General features: G+C 37.4%; 1 protein-coding gene across 1 annotated transcript in view; it reads right to left on the reverse strand.

Moving 5' to 3' along the window:
* Positions 1–19930, reverse strand: part of LOC136852273 (serine protease 1-like) — an 81653-nt gene that overhangs the window by 39390 nt on the left and 22333 nt on the right. The window contains exon 2 of the mRNA XM_067126742.1: positions 1037–1751. Coding sequence (XP_066982843.1) covers positions 1037–1189 — 153 coding nt within the window. The 5' untranslated portion in view covers positions 1190–1751. The remainder of the gene's footprint in view (positions 1–1036; positions 1752–19930) is intronic.

Below are 19930 nucleotides of genomic sequence, written 5' to 3' on the forward strand. Positions count from 1 at the left end.
TGAGGAGAGGAAATATAATAAAAAATTACCTGAACTGAGGAGAGGAAATATAATAACAAATTACCTGAACTGAGGAGAAGAAATAATAATAATAAATTTCCTGAACTGAGGAGAGGAAATATAATAATAAATTACCTGAAATGAGGAGAAGAAATATTAATAATAAATTACCTGAACTGAGGAGAGGAAATATTAATAATAAATTACCTGAACTGAGGAGAGGAAATATAATAATAAATTACCTGAACTGAGGAGAGGAAATATAATAATAAATTACCTGAACTGAGGAGAAGAAATAATAATAATAAATTACCTGAACTGAGGAGAGGAAATATAATAATAAATTACCTGAACTGAGGAGAAGAAATAATAATAATAAATTACCTGAACTGAGGAGAGGAAATATTAATAATAAATTACCTGAACTGAGGAGAAGAAATAATAATAAAAAATTACCTGAACTGAGGAGAGGAAATAATAATAATAAGTTACCTGAATTGAGGAGAGGAAATAATAATAAAAAATTACCTGAACTGAGGAGAGGAAATAATAATAAAAAAAAAATTACCTGAACTGAGGAGAGGAAAAATAATAATAAATTTCCTGAACTGAGGAGAGGAAATAATAATAATAAATTACCCGAACTGAGAGGAAATAATAATAATAAATTACCTGAACTGAGGAGAGGAAATATTAATAATAAATTACCTGAACTAAGGAGATAAAATAATAATAATAATAAATTACCTGAACTGTGGAGAGGAAATAATAATAGAAAATTACCTGAATTGAGGAGATAAAATAATAAAAAAAAAACTACCTGAATTGAGGAGTGGAAATAATAGTAATAAATTACCTGAACTGCAGAGAGGAAATATTAATAATAAATTACCTGAACTAAGGAGATGAAATAATAATAATAAATAACCTGAACTGAGGAGAGGAAATAATAAAAAATTACCTGAACTGAGGAAAGGAAATGAAAATAATAAATTACCTGAACTGAGGAGAGAAAATAATAATAAAAAAAAATTACCTGAACTGAGGAAAGGAAAATGCTGCAGGTGATCACGCAGGCCAGCGTGGCTGTTGTATGTTTCATGATGGATATTTTGTGAAGTCTCGTCCAGAGAGAGAGAGAGAGAGAATCCAAGGTGCGTGCACTTGACCTCCAAAGGGGTTCAGTCATGTACTTGCGAGGGAATCTGGTTTAGTTGTTATTTTCCAATAGGCTTTTGAATAAAATCATTTGAATGCGTCACACAGACGTTTTCTTGGTTTCATTTTCAGTCAGTGTACATAGTGACGGCAGATATTGTCCTAATTCTCTCATCGAACGATAAATCGTCTTCAGGGGTGAGAAAATTGCTGGTTATTACGTTCATCTCCTCAGCGTCTCGCGCATGCTGTGCGGAATAAAGTCCAGGTGTATCGCAGAGTAATCCTCGAAGCTCAGAAAACACAGCACACCAAGAACCGGAGGGAATACTGGAAACGATGACTGAGCGATAAGTTGTCCTTTCACGCAAATAAACTTTCACTTACACGAACACAAACATCAACCAATACCCCGCTGCCATTGGGTATATCATTTCAACATGCCTCTGAACAATGGGGAAGAATTAATGCTTTACAATCAAGCGACACTGACGCGGCAATTTGCCGGAGAACGAATCGCCTGAATAGACAGGCGACTGGGGCTGATTAACGTCGCTGTGGCGTCACCTTCATTGTGGAGTCGTCAAAGGCACCTGGTCGGGAGAGAAGAAGAACCTTTTGTTAGCGACGTCGTTTCCTTTCAGATGATGTTGTTGAGGGTTGGGAGGAATTTTCATTTATACGAGTAACGTAATAAACATGGGATGATTCGTATGAATGGAATGGAATGGAATGTAGCTTTTACGCCAAAGACCAAGCACTGGGACCTATAAGGTCATTCAGCGTTGGTAAGGAAAATGAGGGCAGGTAGATCTGAAAGGTGTAGCAGGAGGAAAACCTCGCAGTTGCACAACGAAATAATTTCGTAAAAGGTCCACAATAATACATCAGTAGAATGTGAGACTTTATAAAAATGAATAAAAAGCTTTCGAACCCTATCCTGGATAGGGTTCGAAAGCTTTTTAAAGGTTTTTATAGCCTCACATTCTATTGATATATTATCGTGGGCCTTTTACGAAATTACCTGTTCTCGGCATTGAGAGTTCTTCACAATTATGAAATAATTGTTAGGAGAGGGTGGATAGCAAGATGGAAGAAAGATAATATGAATGGAGGTACAGCAAAAGGAACGAAAGTGGTTGCAGCTAGGGGCCGATGGCACGCTGCAAAGAACCTTTAGTAATGCCTACAGTGCATCCCGTGAGGAGCACTGACGGCGCTACCCCTCTAAGGGAGTTTCGTATGAAGAGCTAGCAATGCACAATTCACATGACTGACATGAAATAGGAATGAAAAGGTAACCTAATTCAACATAAAGCAGGGACTTGCGGTGAGCACACCTGTTCCTGAAAAGGATGAGAAAAGGATATCGTAAAAATGACGGATTGTGACCGTCGTCTAAGCCTTTCGTTAATGGATTTCATTCACCTTTAAAACTGAGATTATGATTGAAAACTATGTCGACAAAATCGTTATTACTGATTTTTTATGTATTCATTAATTTATTTTTTGTCTATCACAGTCATCCTATTCGACTGGGTGGTTTCTATAGTGTGGAGGGGTTCCGTGTTGCATCCTGCCTCCTTGGGAGACCATCATTTTTCTCGCTATGTGCGCTGTTTCTAGTAGCACACTCTTCTGCATGAGTCCTGGAGCTACTTCGGCATCTAGTTTTTCCAGATTCCTTTTCAGGGATCTTGGGATCGTGCCTAGTGTTCCTATGATTATGGGTACAAATTTCCACTGGCATATCCCATGTCCTTCTTATTTCGATTTTCGGGTCTTGATACTTACCAATTTTTCCCCTTTCTTTCTCATCTACTCTTGTGTCCCATGGTATTCCAGAATATCATTATTATTATTATTATTATTATTATTATTATTATTATTATTATTATTATTATTATTATTATCACTCAATGTATTAATGCAGAAATGGCACAAAAAGTAACTTCATAATATGTTCTATAAGTAACCAGCCAAAGATTTTCTTTAGTGTGGTTAATTAAACGATCTCAAAATCATATAATTAACGCCAAGCGAGAGGTCGGCGAGACAGGCAGGCAGAAATATTTGCGGTACCAAAAAGAAAGGAAAATCCACCAGAAAAGCTTTCCATTCTACCCTTAAAGATATCTTCTGGAACTAACCCACGAACATATGGTACATTTCATTGTACGCGTGAAAGAAAAGCAAGTAAAAAATACTCCGAAGTTTCTTCGGCGCAATCGAGTTTTTTGTACAGCGAATAATGATGTATGAAACTCTCAGCCACGGCCCATGAAACTCTCAGCCGTGGCCCATGAACCTTTCATCCACGGCCCGGTGGTGGCCTGTGTTTTTGGCACCTATTGTGGTGCCAGATGCACGGTCACGGCCAACTTTAACCTTAAAACAAATAAAAAATATTGAGGCCAGAGGGCTGCAATTTGGTACGTTCGATGACTGGAACTTGGATGATCAACATACCAATTTGTAGCTCTCTGGCCTCAGTAGTTTTTAAGATCTGAGGGCGGACAGAAAAAGTGCGGACGGACAGACAAATTGGCATCACAATAGTTTTCTTGTACAGAAAACTAAAAACAAGATGCTTGAAAAATATTCAGTCAACCAAAATTTCTCCGTCCTAGCGCTCACAAGTAAAACTCAAGAAGGCGTCGTTTTGGAGCTCATAAGAAATCCTTTTTGCTAAGCTTTCGAAACAACCGCCAACTTTCTCGGGCCCAGACGTCAGCGTAGAAAGACGGATGAAGTGATAACAAAACCTCCGCCAGTTTCTTATTATTCATAGTCATGTTACCGAAGCTGTATTTCCTGTGAAATTGTTTAGCCGACTCTGTAAGTGAACACGTACCCTAATTTTAAAATCTGTATTATCGTAATTATAATTATACATAGATATATATATATATATATATATATATATATATATATATATATATATATATATATATATATATATATATATATATATATATATATATATATATATATATATATATATATATATATATATATATATATATATCTTTCAAGAAGGGCATTTGAGGCCAACTAATTGGGTCATATGGTACCCCACAATAACAATCTTGCTCGAAAACTGTGGTTCGAGAGCGAGCTGAAAGCGCGACCAAGTGCCCGGTCAATAACAGTCACACGGATAAACCCATTATCACTGTAATCCTTCCTATCTTTGATTTTGGCCTTGTCTACGTTTTTAAAATGAGTAGTATTATCCTTATCAGAGTAGCAAATGGTCCCGGAAACGCTCCTTCGTTTTAGTTTTCATCTGAAATCATCATGAAATTCTGGGCAGCATGCTTTCATGAGCCCTGAGAAGAAAGCCTGCGGTGATCAGGGGATTGGAGAAGCTGGTCCACTGGGGCGCACGAACGCCATCAGCACTGGAATGTGGTATTGCAAAGGGGATCTCAAACAATAGTCTCTCATCTGAATGGCTGTTAATGAGTTCCTATTGTATTAATTGTGACCTACGGTTATTTTCGCAAGTGCCAATCTTGCTGCTTTCTACCATTTTCTTCGTGACATGCTGACACCGAGCTGGTTCTTTACTTGCGTCTTCCTAACCCACATACCGTCCAAGGCCTGAATTGGGCGAGAAAAAAGAGCAAATGTGTCTCTCCCATTTCCTTCCTGTGCATATGAATTTCTCTCTCTCTCTCCCTCTCTCTCTCTCTCTCTCTTGCTTTCTCGCTTTCGGTCGGGAGACTGACTTTCCTTTTTCTCCTTCAAACCTTAGGTAATCTGACCCACTAAAAGAAATCTCTCGAGGCGACGTTTATACTCTCGTCTTGGGACTTCAGTTGTTTACAGCTAGGCGCCGCTGAGAATTTATTGCTTACTCTTACTAGATTAAGCTGGTTTTATGCCAGCTCACGCCTCTGTCTTTCCAGAACAGCCCGTAAAGGAAGTGGAAGAATGGAACAGCAGAGAAACAGGGGTTGCGTTACCCACACAAACACACATACACGCACACGCCACGCTCACACACAAACACACTCACACACAGGACGCAGTAACCTCAGCGGCAAGAGGTAAGTTTCTCTGCTTGGATGCAAGAAGATACGGAAGGATGCGAGGTGGTCTCTGCATCGCGAAAAGTTTAGAACGTTTTCTAAACAACAGTATTCAAGGGTATTTTTAAGTCTTCATAGTTTTTGAACGGGCTCGATACCAGTCTCGTCGCCTGAAACTGGTGGTTTATTTTTACGCTCCTGTGTAACAGTAACAGAGAGTAACCTTTAGGACATGAATTACATCGAATGACTGTGACACAGGTCACGGTCAAGACACGGAGGACCAAGCGACAGTACTAATTTAACTTCCCAACCAATTTAGATGGCTGATGGCCTAATCTAGGTATCCCGAAAGGGGCAGGACGCGTTGGAGCGCTGTCACGAACTGAACATACATCGATTAAATTATTCGCTGTCTCCCTATTATCATCAATGCAATCATTTTTAAGAGGTGATCTGCACTAGCGGATCCAGAAAAATTTCTTTGGGTGCCCACCTATATATATATATATATATATATATATATATATATATATATATATATATATATATATATATATATATATATGTGTGTGTGTGTGTGTGTGTGTGTGTGTGTGTGTGTGTGTATAGATATTATTAATTTTACAAACAATTTTATTATTTGTATAATAGATTTTTATTTTTCCCATTTTTATATTTCTCGTTTGTGTTATTATCTAAATCTTCGATATTATTATTCTATTAATTTTCATGGGGGTGGGGCACGTGCCCAGGTGGCGCTCCCCGCCTGGATCCGCTAGAGGTGGTATCAGAGACACGTTTTCAAAGAATAGAAAGCGGAAAGACCGACTTGTTCTCTGTATAGAGGACAGTATATGGGCCACAGAGGTACAGCATAGAATTGAACTGAACTGAATACAGAATTTAAGCCAAAGGCCAAGCATTGGGACCTATGAGGTCATTCAGCGCTGAAGCGGAAATTGAGAGTAAAGTCGTGAAGGAGGAAAACCTCGCAGTTGCACTATGCATGAACTGTTAGGAGAGGCTGGAGAGTAACATGGAAGAAAGAGAATATTAAAGGAGGTACAATAAAGAGGTATCACTTGAGGTTCTTTGAAGCGTGCCTTCGGCCTCTGCTGCAACCCCTTTTGTTCCTTATAGTGTACCTCCTTTCATATTCTCTTTCTTCCATCTTACTTTTCACCCTCTTCTAACAATTGACTCATACTACAACCAGAGCCTATATATACGAGCCGCGTCACTTCCAGGCTTCCCATTGGATTATAACAGGACGCCATGTTTGTTTACATTTAAGGCAAGGTGCACAGCGCTCCAAACGGTTATGGGGCACAACTATTAGCTTAGAGCAAAGCCAATATATACAGGTTCTACTTAGAGCACTGTAGACAGCAGATTTAAATTGAGATACATATTTTCGATGTCATGGTGGGTTGGAAGGACAGACATACGTTACTTTACAGTGGAACAAACAATATTTGAATGCATGACAGGGCCAGTCTGCAGCCTCACCATCACTCATACTGCATTTTCCTGGCCTACAGAGCATTCACAGCCAAAATACTGTTGCTCTTTCAAAACACGCATTGCAATATTAATCAAAATATGCATTTGTGCAATATCAATGACATTTATTTAAACAGCGACATAGGCAGTTCATATGGCATCATCTTGTGGCAGCCAGCCTCCTCAGCTGACAGCTTACTGTACACCTGTCAAAATTACGGCTACAGAAATGGGTCAAACCTTCAACCCTTACTTAAATGCAATTTATTTTATATTATTATTTTCTGAGATAAATTTAGCATTCTTGGTTTTTTTTTTGCTATTATTAAAAAACTGCAATATTTCATTAAAATCATTTATTATTTATATTACAACAATAATGTAGAACATCGTACATCATTATTTACACAGCGTCCAACATTGTTTAATATAATTATGCATGACAGTTATTCTTTTGCCATTTTTTTTATAATCACAATCATTTACAATTATATAGAAAATAATACAATAACTAGCCCAATAGATACAAATATTTCAACAACAAAGCTCTATTGCAAGGCGGATGCACTTTGGCATTACCTACTATAACGCATAATGTAATAAGTAGGACATACCATGAATCATATTAGATAGGCCTGTTGAAATATACACCTGAAAGCTACCCGGAGATTGTGAAATAGAATGGACAGATCTCAATCTGTAGAGTATTGACTGGGCCAATAAATTTATTATTTATGTTTACATCCAATGTTGACTGAAATTATGATCGTACATAAATAAACCCACGTAACAGTGGTAATTGAAATAAAAAATACTTTATATATAATATAAACAATCACATGTACATGGGCACACTATAAATGACGAAGCATCTTTGCTTTTCTGTTCTTTTTAATGCTTTGAGTAAGCATTTTTCTGGTCTCGAATTTGAAATAGTAGTAGAGCCTGCAGCGAAGATAGAGCCGGATGATGGAATTCAGGAGACTTCCGTCTTGATGAGCTGGACAGAACACAACCTGTCTGAAAGGTACCTGCTTCTCAACTCTGCCCAGCAGTTGAGACAAGTTGGACTGGAGAAAATTAAGCTGTGTCAGAGCCTACCATCACCAAAAAAGTATCTATAGGCTTTGCCATCAACCATTAAGATGGTAATTACTCCCTAATACCGTTTGGAGAGCTGTGTACCTTGCCTTAAATGTTAACAAACATGGCGTCCTGGAAGAAACACGGCTTGTATATATTGCGTTTGGTGCAACTTCGAGGTTTTCCTCTTGTTAAACCTTTCAATCCTTTTACTGTCAGTTTCCGTTTCAGCGCTGATTGGCCTCATTGGTCCCAGTGCTTGGCCTTTGGCCTAAATTCTATATCCAATGCAGCTAGGGGCCTAAGGAAGGCACGCTGCAAAGAACCTTAAGTAATGCCTACAGTACACCGCATGAGGTGTATAGCATAGAGCGCCGATATGTAATGGCTTTACTATTAATAGTTTTTCCTTTATCCGTAAAGGAAGACTGAACAATAAAGGAGGAGATTTTACCAAAACGTAGCTTGTTAATCCGTCAGTTTTCTTCTTGACAGTTCCATTTTCAGCGTTTTTGATTCGCCATTTCTTTGCTCTCGAGGGATATGAGATGATCGTCAATGATACAGTTCAGTCAAATGTCACGCTGTCTTTCATCTTCCGAACACCTGTTTTCTGTCGCATACCACTCGACTCAAAACCCACTGACAGAACAGAACATGTGGTGCTGCTTTGGCTTGTTGTCTACGCGCCACCTGCTCCGAGGTGCTAGACTTATAAACACCTGATGGTGAATGTCAAGTAGACGGCCGCACGAAGATATCGTTTATTAATATAATAATTTGTCGACCGCACAATATGGAAATGGGTGTATATAATACTTTGATCCCCGAGGGGCCGGTACTAAACACGGCGTCCCAAGGAGCTTCCCCCATGTTTAGTACTAGCACCTCGGAGTAGATGACGGGTACATAACAAGCCAAAGCAACACCGAACATGTTTTTCATACGCGCACATGCTGCCTTTGCCTACTGACACTCATGCGTACGTACGTGTGCGCAATTGCTCGAACAAAGTCGTCGATGAGTGAGCAAAAGTCCTCGTGTCTGGAAGAAACGGAGAGTCGATCCTGCGTCAACTCTGCAGAGCGTTTCTTTTGCTTGTGAGCTGTGTATTGGTCTATTCAGTCGCTCTCTCTCTCTCTCTCTCTCTCTCTTTTCTCTCTCTCTCAGTCAGTGAAATACAAAATCGAACTCGACATACAAGCGAAACCCAGCTAAAACAGAAGAGAAGGCAGGTAAGAAGCGTGGCTTGACACGGAAAGAAGTATACTGACTTTTGATAATGGGAAGATTACAAGAAAATCACTGTAAAGATAAAGGAAGCTATGTGAGTTTCAAAAGCAAAATATACACATAAATACCATCGAAGATAATCCTATGCTTATTTTCTGTAAACAGCAGTACAAAAATTCAGATAATGGAATAGAATGTAGAGTTTAGGCCAAAGGTCATTCAGCGCTGAAAAGGATATTGAGAGTAAAGGAGGTTTGAAAGGTGTAACAGGAGGACAACCTCGCAGTTGCACTATGAAATAATTGTTAGGAGAGGGTGGATAGCAAGATGGAAGAAAGATATTATGAACGAAGGCACAGTACAAGGAAGGAAAGGGGTTGCAGCTCCCTAGCTGCAAAGAACCTTTAGTAATGCCTACAGTGCACCCCGTGAGGTGCACTGACGGAACTAACCCCCTACGGAGCAAAAATGAAAGCTACACTTCTTGTGTACTGAAATAACCCGGTAATTTCAGTGACCCTGGTAGGAATATCTGATACAGCAAGTTTTTACTCCCCTTGCTCTCTCGTACAGCGCAAGAGAGCTGGAAGCGGAACGAGGTCTTCCTTATTTCATAATTGACGAAGTGCTTCAGCCACGCATGGCTTCATATACCGTTTAGCAAGATGGCTGATAACACAGAGCTACGTAACGGCTGTTTGGAAAAAGAACTTGTAACGTAGTTATCATTACAGAGATCTCACATTTCCCTGCGTCTGTTTAACAAAAAAAAAAAAAAATCAGAACAATTATGATTTTATGCTAGACTCACACACACACACACACACACACACACACACACACACACACACACACATATATATATATATATATATATATATATATATATATATATATATATATATATATATATATATATATATATGCAGTTCACTTCATAATTCTAAAGAAAATTCAAATTTCCGTCATTTTTATTCTGAAGGCTCCAAGATCCCGTAAGCATAAGAAAATGATGGCCCAACCTGTGACACCAACTTATTCTTACCCTTAAAGTATTATAATAAGGACCTCACGACACACAGTATTACTTTCTTATTTTCGTGTCGAAACAGAATTCAGGAAAAGCTGTTCTGTATATGCACTACTTTAGGCTACGTTTGTGCTTACTGTATATGTATGCACGCGGTGAAGTAGGTTGCTCATAAAATGAAAGCATAAAGCTACAACCTATTATAATTTTACGAGCGAGCCCCTCGGCCCTTCTAATATAGATCCGTTCCAAAGCAAGAAGGGAACGTGGAAGACTGAAGTGGCATTATGATTTTGGATTAGCTGTTTGCAGAAGAATATTGTCACTCACTGATCGTCCTGAGATTAATGAATAAATTGCTTCTATCTTGAAAAGTTATTGGTAGGAATTTTTTGTTGGAAACTAATCTTTATAAGGACGAACATAAATGATCAGAATCTGAGTAAGACAAAGCCTTGATCTACTCTCTGCGCGGATTTCAAAACCCGGATGGTCTGAGAACGTCTGAAACATGACTGAGAGCCTCCCGACCTTTGGAGCTGATTGTCTCTTGCTGGCGTTTCTATACTGTTTTGATTCGCATGAAACATGACAAATTCAAGATTTTATTTCAATAAAATACACGCGAAGTTTTCCCTTGCAAGACTGAGGGGCTCAGGGTATTAACCCGGTATGTATCCTGGTTAATACCAGGGCTCAGTTTGTTCATTTGGATGCCTGGTCACGCATGAGATTCCTGTTATTTTCCTACAAAAGCGGAATTACCTGCACTTACACCATTTTTGAAGATCGGATAATTTCACGGGTCGTTGAGGTTGGCAAACAAAATTTTGATGGTATTGGATAAAAACTGCCTTTCTCTCAGCACCGTTGAAAATAATATACAAGTCTTACCAAGGCTATGTCTACAGGTCTTGAGTCGTACACATTAATGTTGCATTTTCGACTAAATGAATAACACTTCTTAGTCCTTATGATGGGATGGGATATAGGCTTTGCTTCTTAACGATAAGTCAGATAATGAAAACTAAAAAATACGCACTCGTAGTGAGGATCTAGTTATGCACCTGCATATTCTTCATATCAAATGGCAAAGCTGCCATTTTGATATAAAACACTCTAAAATGGAGTACCCGATTACCAAAAGTCAGAACATTTTTGGATACTTTTGTTTTCAGCTTCGAGTGTAGAATTAATTTTTATTCATCCTCAGCGAGTTTTCAGCTGCGGGAGATAATCAGGCGGGGAAAAAGTTAGTCCATATCTAGTTCAAATGCCAGAGGAAGAGTTTCGAAGTGAAATCAGGTTTCGACGACGACAGACTTGTAGTCTGAACATAAAAAGACGGACTGGAAGCGTTTGGATGCATATGTTGAGAAAGGAATTGATGTGGGAAACCTTGGAACGGTGGCCGGTAATAAAGTCACAGAAAAAAAAAGGCACGGATAAAAAGTCACATTAATTTATGGTGGCAATTAAAGCAATTAAAGTAATAAAACAGAAAATATTTTGGATCTTTCCTAGATAGTGACCCCCAGGGGTTTTCTGGGGTCGTTATCTAGGACTAATATTTCTTTATGATATTTACAGTGTTTTGTTTATGTTTTTACGGTCATTCCCAACGGCCTTGAACTATACACGCCGCAAAGGTGGATATACACCGGGCTAAAACCCTTGGGGTCACTATCTAGGAAAGATTATTGTGACTTTTTTTCCCTGTGATTTTTCCACCTGTGACCTTTTTCGTGTGACATTTTTCTGTGACTTTTTTACCTGTGATTTTTTCCTGTGACTTTTTTACCTGTGGATTTTTTCTGGGAATTTTTATGTAACGTTTTCACCTGTGACTTTTTTTACGTGTGACTTTTTAACTGACTTTTTTTACCTGTGACTTTTTACCTGTGACTTTTTTACCTGTGACTTTTTACCTGTGACTTTTTCTTTCGTCTTTTTTACCTGTGGCTTTTTTCCTGTGACCTTTTTCCTGTCACTTTTTCTGTGACTTTTTGACCTGTGACTTTTTATGCTGTAACTTTTTCCTTGTAACTTTTTACAAGTGACTTTTTTCTTGCGTCATTTTTACATGTGGTTTTTTTTACCTGTGACTTTTTTCCTGTCACATTTTTCTGTGACTTTTTTGCCTGTGACTTTTTTTGCTGTAACTTTTTCATTGCAACTTTTTTACCTGTGACTTTTTCACCAGTGACTTTTTTCTTGTGGCTTTTTCCTATGTCTTTTTTACCTGTGGCTTTTTTCCTGTGACTTTTACAGTGACTTTTTTTACCTGGATTCGTTGGCGGCTGGGCAGAATGTGGCGTCGCAAGTTCGTTAATGTCGAAGTACGAATGAATATGGGAACTGAGGTCGATGTAGGGCTCGACGCCTTCTTTTTTAAGCTATAGGTTTTTAAAAATCTTTTCCGTCCTTGAATTAGCAGCTAAAGGATAAAAATCCGGTAGTGAATACTTGTCGCTTTTCGCCGAAGGCCTCCTGTTTACCGGATAAAGACCTGACGGATATATATATATATATATATATATATATATATATATATATATATATATATATATATATATATATATATATATATATATATATATATATATATGTGTGTGTGTATATATGTATGTATATATATATATATATATATATATATATATATATATATATATATATATATATATATACATATACATATACATATACACACACACACACTCTACACTGGAGGTACAGCTCGCGAATTCATAATTGTAGGCGTCCAGGGAAAGACGTGCGATCTAATTTACAGTTCGTTTCTAAGGCCAACGTTTCACAACTACATCGTTTCATTTTCAAGGCTGTAAAGTATGCACCGCGAGATTGACGAATAGATAATTACACATGAAAACATTTACAAAATCACTAATTAAAACCATTAAAAATAAACACTTTCAAAGTACTGAAACACCATGACACTAAAAGAATGACCTACCTAGACGGTAGTTAAAATAAAACTATTGAGCCGAAGAAAGAAGAAAACAAAAAAAATCCAACCACCATTGAACCATCAGGTAATAAACAGTTAAGCAAACACCAAAACGAGAGCGATCTAATTACTTGGGAAACAATAATGATAAACTGACAGTCCCCATCATTAAACACCCAAACATCGTCTACTCAAGTGTTTATTGGCAATTGTGGTTGTATTTTTTCATTTTCTTCCTTATTTCTTTGGCTCAATAGGTTTATTTTAACCACTGTCTAGGTAGGTCAATCTTTTAGTGTCATGGTGTTTCAGTACTTTGAAAATATTCATCTTTATTGGTTTTAATTGGTGGCTTCGTAAATTTTTTCAGGTGCAATTTCTCTTTAGTCAATCTCTCTGTGGATGCTTTTCAACCTTGAAAATGCAACGATGTAGTTGTGAAACGTTGGGCTTAGAAATATACTGCAAATTGATCGAGTGTCTTTCTCTGGATGTCTACGATATATATATATATATATATATATATATATATATATATATATATATATATATATACATACATACATATATATATATATATATATATATATATATATATATATATATATATATATATATATATATATATATATATATATATATGCTTATACACTGAGGTCACGTACATCTACTGTAATTTATATATATATATGTATATATATATATATATATATATATATATATATATATATATATATATATATATATATAAAGAAAGCATCGTGCTTACCCCATATAAAAATGGGAAAAAGCACGTTAAAAACGAAGAAGAAGTATATATATATATATATAAGTGTTAAAGTCTTGTTTGCTCAGTGCTTGGCCAATAACTTTAAAATCTTCGTACTAATTATGAGCTTTGCACTTAGTGGCGTGATTTCTTATGCTGGATATAAAATTACGAAGATTTTGAAGTTGTTGGCCGAGCACAAAACCGACCGAGACCTGGAATACTTGAATCTCTAAATATCAAACTGCGTGCTCCCTCGTTAAGCACTCAAACTGCCTCTGTCGCATTGTTAATTCATAGTTCATCACTATTTGTACTTCTGAATTTTTTATTTCTTATTTCTTATCTGTTAGCGTGGTGCTGTCATTTGCGCTGTCATTTTAGCGTCTTGTGGTTTTTTTGTGGCTTTGTATAAGTGCGCTATTGTCTTAGTTCATTTCTCCACGTTTTGGAATTTTAAATATATGTATGTATATGTATATATATGTATATATATACATATATATACATATACATACATATATACATATATACTGTATAATTGTATGTATGTATGTATCTATATTAAATGTGTGTGTGTATTTGTCTGTGTGCACAAATATAAAAAAAATAATATTTACCATGTTTAAAGTGAAAAACCGCTCGGTGAGAAGTTATCTAGAAAATTTAGCTGCAATGCTTTCCTTAAATGTCGTCAAAGATATTTAACGCTTGCAAATCCCATCTTGTCATCCCTTCCTAAAGATTGGGATCCAATCAAACTATCCATTTACCTGAGACCGGGGAGTTTGTTTAGCGCAAGTGTAAGCAGTGCAGAGAACTGAGCAAATATTTAAGAATGCCATTCTCGCAAAGACTCTCATTGTGTGGCCTCTCTTACCCGCGGTGTATTCTCGTCGGGAAAGCAAACAAGAGGCGCTGTCGCTTCTTTAGGGACTGCCGGAGAGCGTGTCTCAGGGCAAACATCAATATTTTCGTCTTGTGTCATTAAGCGTAAGATTAACTCCCCTTTTTTTTAGTTTTCTGTAAAAGAAAACTATTGTGCCGGCTTTGTCTGTCCATCTGCACTTTTTCTGTCCGCCCTCAGATCTTAAAAACTACTGAGGCTAGAGGGCTGCAAATTGGTATGTTTGACCATCCACCCTCCAATCACCAAACGTACCAAAATGCAGCCCTATAGCCTCCGTAGTTTTTATTTTATCTAAGGTTAAAGTTAGCCATAATCGTGCTTCTGGCAGTGATATAGGACAGGTCACCACCTGGCCGTGGTTAAAGTTTCATGGGCCGCGGCTCATACAGCATTGTACAGAGACCAACGAAACATTGATGTATTGTCGGGGGCCTTGATTACACGCTGTACAGAAAACTTGATTGCGCCGAAGAAACTTCGGCGCATTATTTACTTGTTTTTTTTATTGATTTTTTAAATGTCCTATTTGGCACATCTGTGAATTTTTGTTTTTTTCAGTTTTATAAGTAGTGATATGGTTTTTTTTATAAATAAGATTTTTGCCCTCTGTAACAGTTAATACACTATTAGATGAAATTTGCCAAATTATGAAAAGCCTGAAAATATATTACGCCAACTGAGCGGCGGTCTTAGAGATACAAAAAAAAAAAAAATAAGATCTGGCCTATCTTTTAATGTCTACTAAGAAGGAAACAGTAAATAATGAAGTTTTAACACTTTGTAGCACCTTGCATGTGTCAAACCAAAATTGAAACCAAAATTTTTGCAGTCAAATCGTAATTACAGTGACAGCCTGTAGATGAGCCTCGTGACCATTTCTTCTACTTGGGCTGGGAGGATTTCGACCTGTAAAGCCATTGACTGATAATTAGATTATTTACTCTCTCTCTCTCTCTCTCTCTCTCTCTCTCTCTCTCTCTCATATATATATATATATATATATATATATATATATATATATATATATATATTTATATATATATATATATTATGAGAGAGAGAGAGAGAGAGAGAGAGAGAGAGAGAGAGAGAGAGAGAGAGTAAATATAATCTAATAATCAGTCAATGTTAAAATTGGGCCTTTACGGGTGGATGTAAAATTTTGCTTTATTTAATGTAATGTATTAAAAGCTTTCTGGTTTTTCCTGTAACCTAATATATTATGGTTTATTTTCTATTTAATTATTAGCAGTTTGGTTTGTGGATTTAACAAGAACCTTGATAATAAATACATACATGCACACACACACATATATATATATATGTATGTATGTATATATATATGTATATTATTTTTGTAATATTAATTATTCAGTTTTGATCGCCAGGTACATTTTTTCCGAAGACAAATTATTTCTAAACAGACAAGTGTTGGTAACTATAAATCACACCATTGTCAGAAGATGATTTTGTATGGTAAATTTCCAAAAACCTTATCTCATAAGGGAACGCCTTCTTATGACCTTTAGTGTCCGTAATAGGAGTAGCACTCACTAACCGTAGTTTGTGCTACTCTTTTTGCAGTGAATCATTTTCCACATGCTGTTGAACGTCAGTGTACCTCATGCGGTGCTCTGTAGGTATTACTTAAGATTCTTTGCAGCGTGCCTTCCTTAGGCCCCTAGCTGCAACCGCTTGCGTTCCTTTTACTTTACCTCCTTTCATATTCTCTTTCTTCCGTCTTACTTTCCACCCTCCCCTAACGACTGATTCATAGTGCAACTGGGAGATTTTACACCTTTCAAACCTTTTACTGTCAATTTATGTTTCGACGCTGAATGACCTCATAGGTCCCAGTGCTTGGCTTTTGGCCTAAATTCTATATTCAGTTCAGTTCACACGCTGTTGAAGCACCGTGACATCTCAGGGGTGACACTTGTATGTTTATGATAGGCCTTGATATTGCTTTCAAGTGTCGTGTCCCTGTGACTGAATTGTTTCTCAGTTCACCTCAATATATTAGTTTATTTACCAATCTTTTCGTTATTTGTTTTCATTAACTGCCTATTTTCATCTACCTCAGAGCTTCCTGTTATTTAAAAGTTTGTTCAGCAAGTTCATGGTCTTTTCCGGCTGGGTCATGATAATATCAATAATCATAACAGCTCCTTTTCAACTTCGAGGGCTTGAAGAAATGGCGGTCAGAGTTCGAAAGGTTAAGTCTCTATTTCCAGACAGATGCGGAAAGTGTTTCTCCCTTCCTCTGCCCGAAGACGGGAAACAGCGCTCTCGAAGAAGTTATGTTTCCCCGTGGGAAAAGGAGTGACTGTCATCGAGGAGAATACAAAGCAGGTGTAAGATCAGAGTAGAGAGACGCCAGGTACCGAGAGCTCTCTGAACGATCCCTCACCTCCCTTGTTGAATACCAGCGACTCCGCCTCTACATCCCCCTCCCCCCACTCTTCCTCAATACCCCAACCCCCTTCTCATCCTCCTCCTCCTCCTCCTCCTCCTCCTCCTCCTCCTCCTCCTCCTCCTCCTCCTCCAACCCCATAATAGCTCACTCGCTTCTCTTGCAATCTCATTCCTACCCATTATGCTGGAGACACTTCCGGCCTCCGGGCCCATAAATGATTCGCGGCGGATTATACGCGCCTTTGTGTTCCCCAGTCATTGTGTTGTTTGTAGCTGACAGAGTATTTGATTCGCTGGTTTCACTGTGCCATTTTTCCACTACGTCACTTACGTACTCACCCGTTCTGGCATGTCTGAGCGCATATCTGCAATCATACCGAGCATTCTCATGTTTGGCTGTTCTACAGGAACAAATTATGTTGCGTCCAAGAAAGTCTGTGCTTTTTGAAAGTGACGGCTGCAACGTTTGCTTTCTTTTCTTCGGGTTTTATTTTCGCAGTAATTACTGCTGTTGTTACAGGGTTTATATGTATAAATAAATATATATATATATATATATATATATATATATATATATATATATATATATATATATATAAAAGTATATATGTATATATATATATATATATATATATATATATATATATATATATATATATATATATATATATATATATTATATACATATATAATATATAATAATATATATATATATATATATATATATATATATATATATATATATATATATATATATATATATATATATATATATATATATGTGTGTGTGTGTGTGTGTGTGTGTGTGTGTATGTGTGTATAAAAGGCTCATAAGGAGTGCGTTGAACTGCTAATGCATTATTTCTGACTTCCTTTCCAGAAACTTCTTCTGGGCACCTATCCAGCAAGTTGTTGGTCTTCCTCTTCTCCCTCCTGATCATTCCGAGATAAGCACTTTTTCCGAAACCTTTCATCCCCTGTCCTTTGGGAATCCAATCCTCTGTAGACACTCAGAGCCTTCCTTTCACCGACGCCAATCTTTCTAGCACTTTCACAAACTGCCACCTTTCACACCCGTTCAGTTTGTCCCAAATCTCGACGGCAGAGAACTCCCAAATCAGTTCATCAGTTTCAGTTCTTATTTCACATACACTAATAAAATTATTATTTTTTTATCTGTCTGCATCGTTAACTTGATTTCATGTGCCTGTACAAATCAGTTACTTCTATTCATCCACCGTCTATATCAATATGTATTCCTTCAACTTCCTGGTTTTCATTTAGCCTCTTTATCACTTTCTCTTGCAAGTACATTCATATGTTTGACTAGTTTTAACAGTTTCTCTTCTCTGTTGTCAGTCAGTACTGTATGGCCTTTAAACATCAGTCATGCTTCTACACCCCATTCACGACCTACTCTCTTATCCGACTTTTGGCAGCACTCCTTCAAAGAGGAACCGAAGTTTCACAGCAACCCAGTCACTCTCCTCTCTGCACATTCTAACATGCACTTTGCTTCTGTCATAAAAAGCGTTTAATCTCTCATAGCAACTTATTTTCCACAGTCTGTAACACATCGTCCCAACATCCCTCCACTTCACCTTCTTGTTCTTCTCCCAAGCCTTTTCAAGTCCAAGGGCGCCATGTTCACTCTTTCGCTGTTTTCAAGGTGGCCGGTCATAAAGTCATAGGGAAAAAAAGTCATAGGAAAAAAGGCACAATTTTGGCTAGGGAAGAAGTCACAGAAAAAAGTCACATTAATTTATGGTGGAAATTAAAGTAATTAAAGTAATAAAACAGAAAATTCTTTGGATCTTTCCTAGATTGTGACCCCCAAGGGTTTTCGGGGATCGTTATCTAAGACAAATATTTCTTGGGGTCATTATCTTTATGATATTTACAGCCTTTTGTTTATGTTTTTGCGGTCATCCCCAACGGGCTTCTACTAAACACGCCCCTAAGGTGGACACATACCGCGTTAAAACCCTTGGGGGTCACTATCTAGGAAAGATTAATGTGACTTTTTTCCCTGTGACTTTTTTCCGGTGACTTTTTCTCTGTGACTTTTTTACCTGTGGCATTTTTTACCTGGATTCGTTTTCAAACTTGTCACATAATTATTTCCCAACAAACGTTTGATCTGCGGAACCTCTTCCTCATCGAAGCCACCACAGTTTCTTTCCCAGCAGTTCCTCTGTTGCTTGTGTTATTTTTCCCAGTCAGAATTCCACCAAACACTCCCCCGGTTGTAGTAAGTAGCATTATTCCTATATAATTCTTACGGTCTCCAGCGTCATCTCTGCACTTGTACCAAGGAAAAATGCCACCTCTTACCCATTATTCTGAACCTTTTCCTTATTCAGACATACATGCCTTGATCAGTCCCAAAATCAAACTTTTACCACAATGCAGCAGCATTTCACTTGTAGTCACATTCTTTCGTGTTTTTTTCATACTTTTCATGCTTTTAAACACTTCAAATTTTATATTAGGACGTGTTCATGCTCTTCAGTACTTTCCTTAAACATTTCCAGATTTGCTCTTTTATTTTTGCATTGTTCAGTTGTACCTATCTTCTGATATCCATGATTAGCAAATCAGGCAAGCACTAACTCCATTAACAAAGGACTGCCGTCACTTCAGACCACATCTCTTCATATACTCCTTAGCGTTTATTTTAGCAATTATTACTCAGTAGACCGACTTCTTGCTTTGCCTAGCTGAACTGCTCTTGTGTTTTAACACCACTGCTCTCATTGCTCGTCTTCCTTTGTCACCCACGCTCATCTCGATTAGCCCGTTCATTTTCTTTAATAACTAT

Source organism: Macrobrachium rosenbergii, chromosome 25 (assembly GCF_040412425.1).
Source record: "Macrobrachium rosenbergii isolate ZJJX-2024 chromosome 25, ASM4041242v1, whole genome shotgun sequence".
NCBI lineage: Eukaryota > Metazoa > Arthropoda > Malacostraca > Decapoda > Palaemonidae > Macrobrachium > Macrobrachium rosenbergii.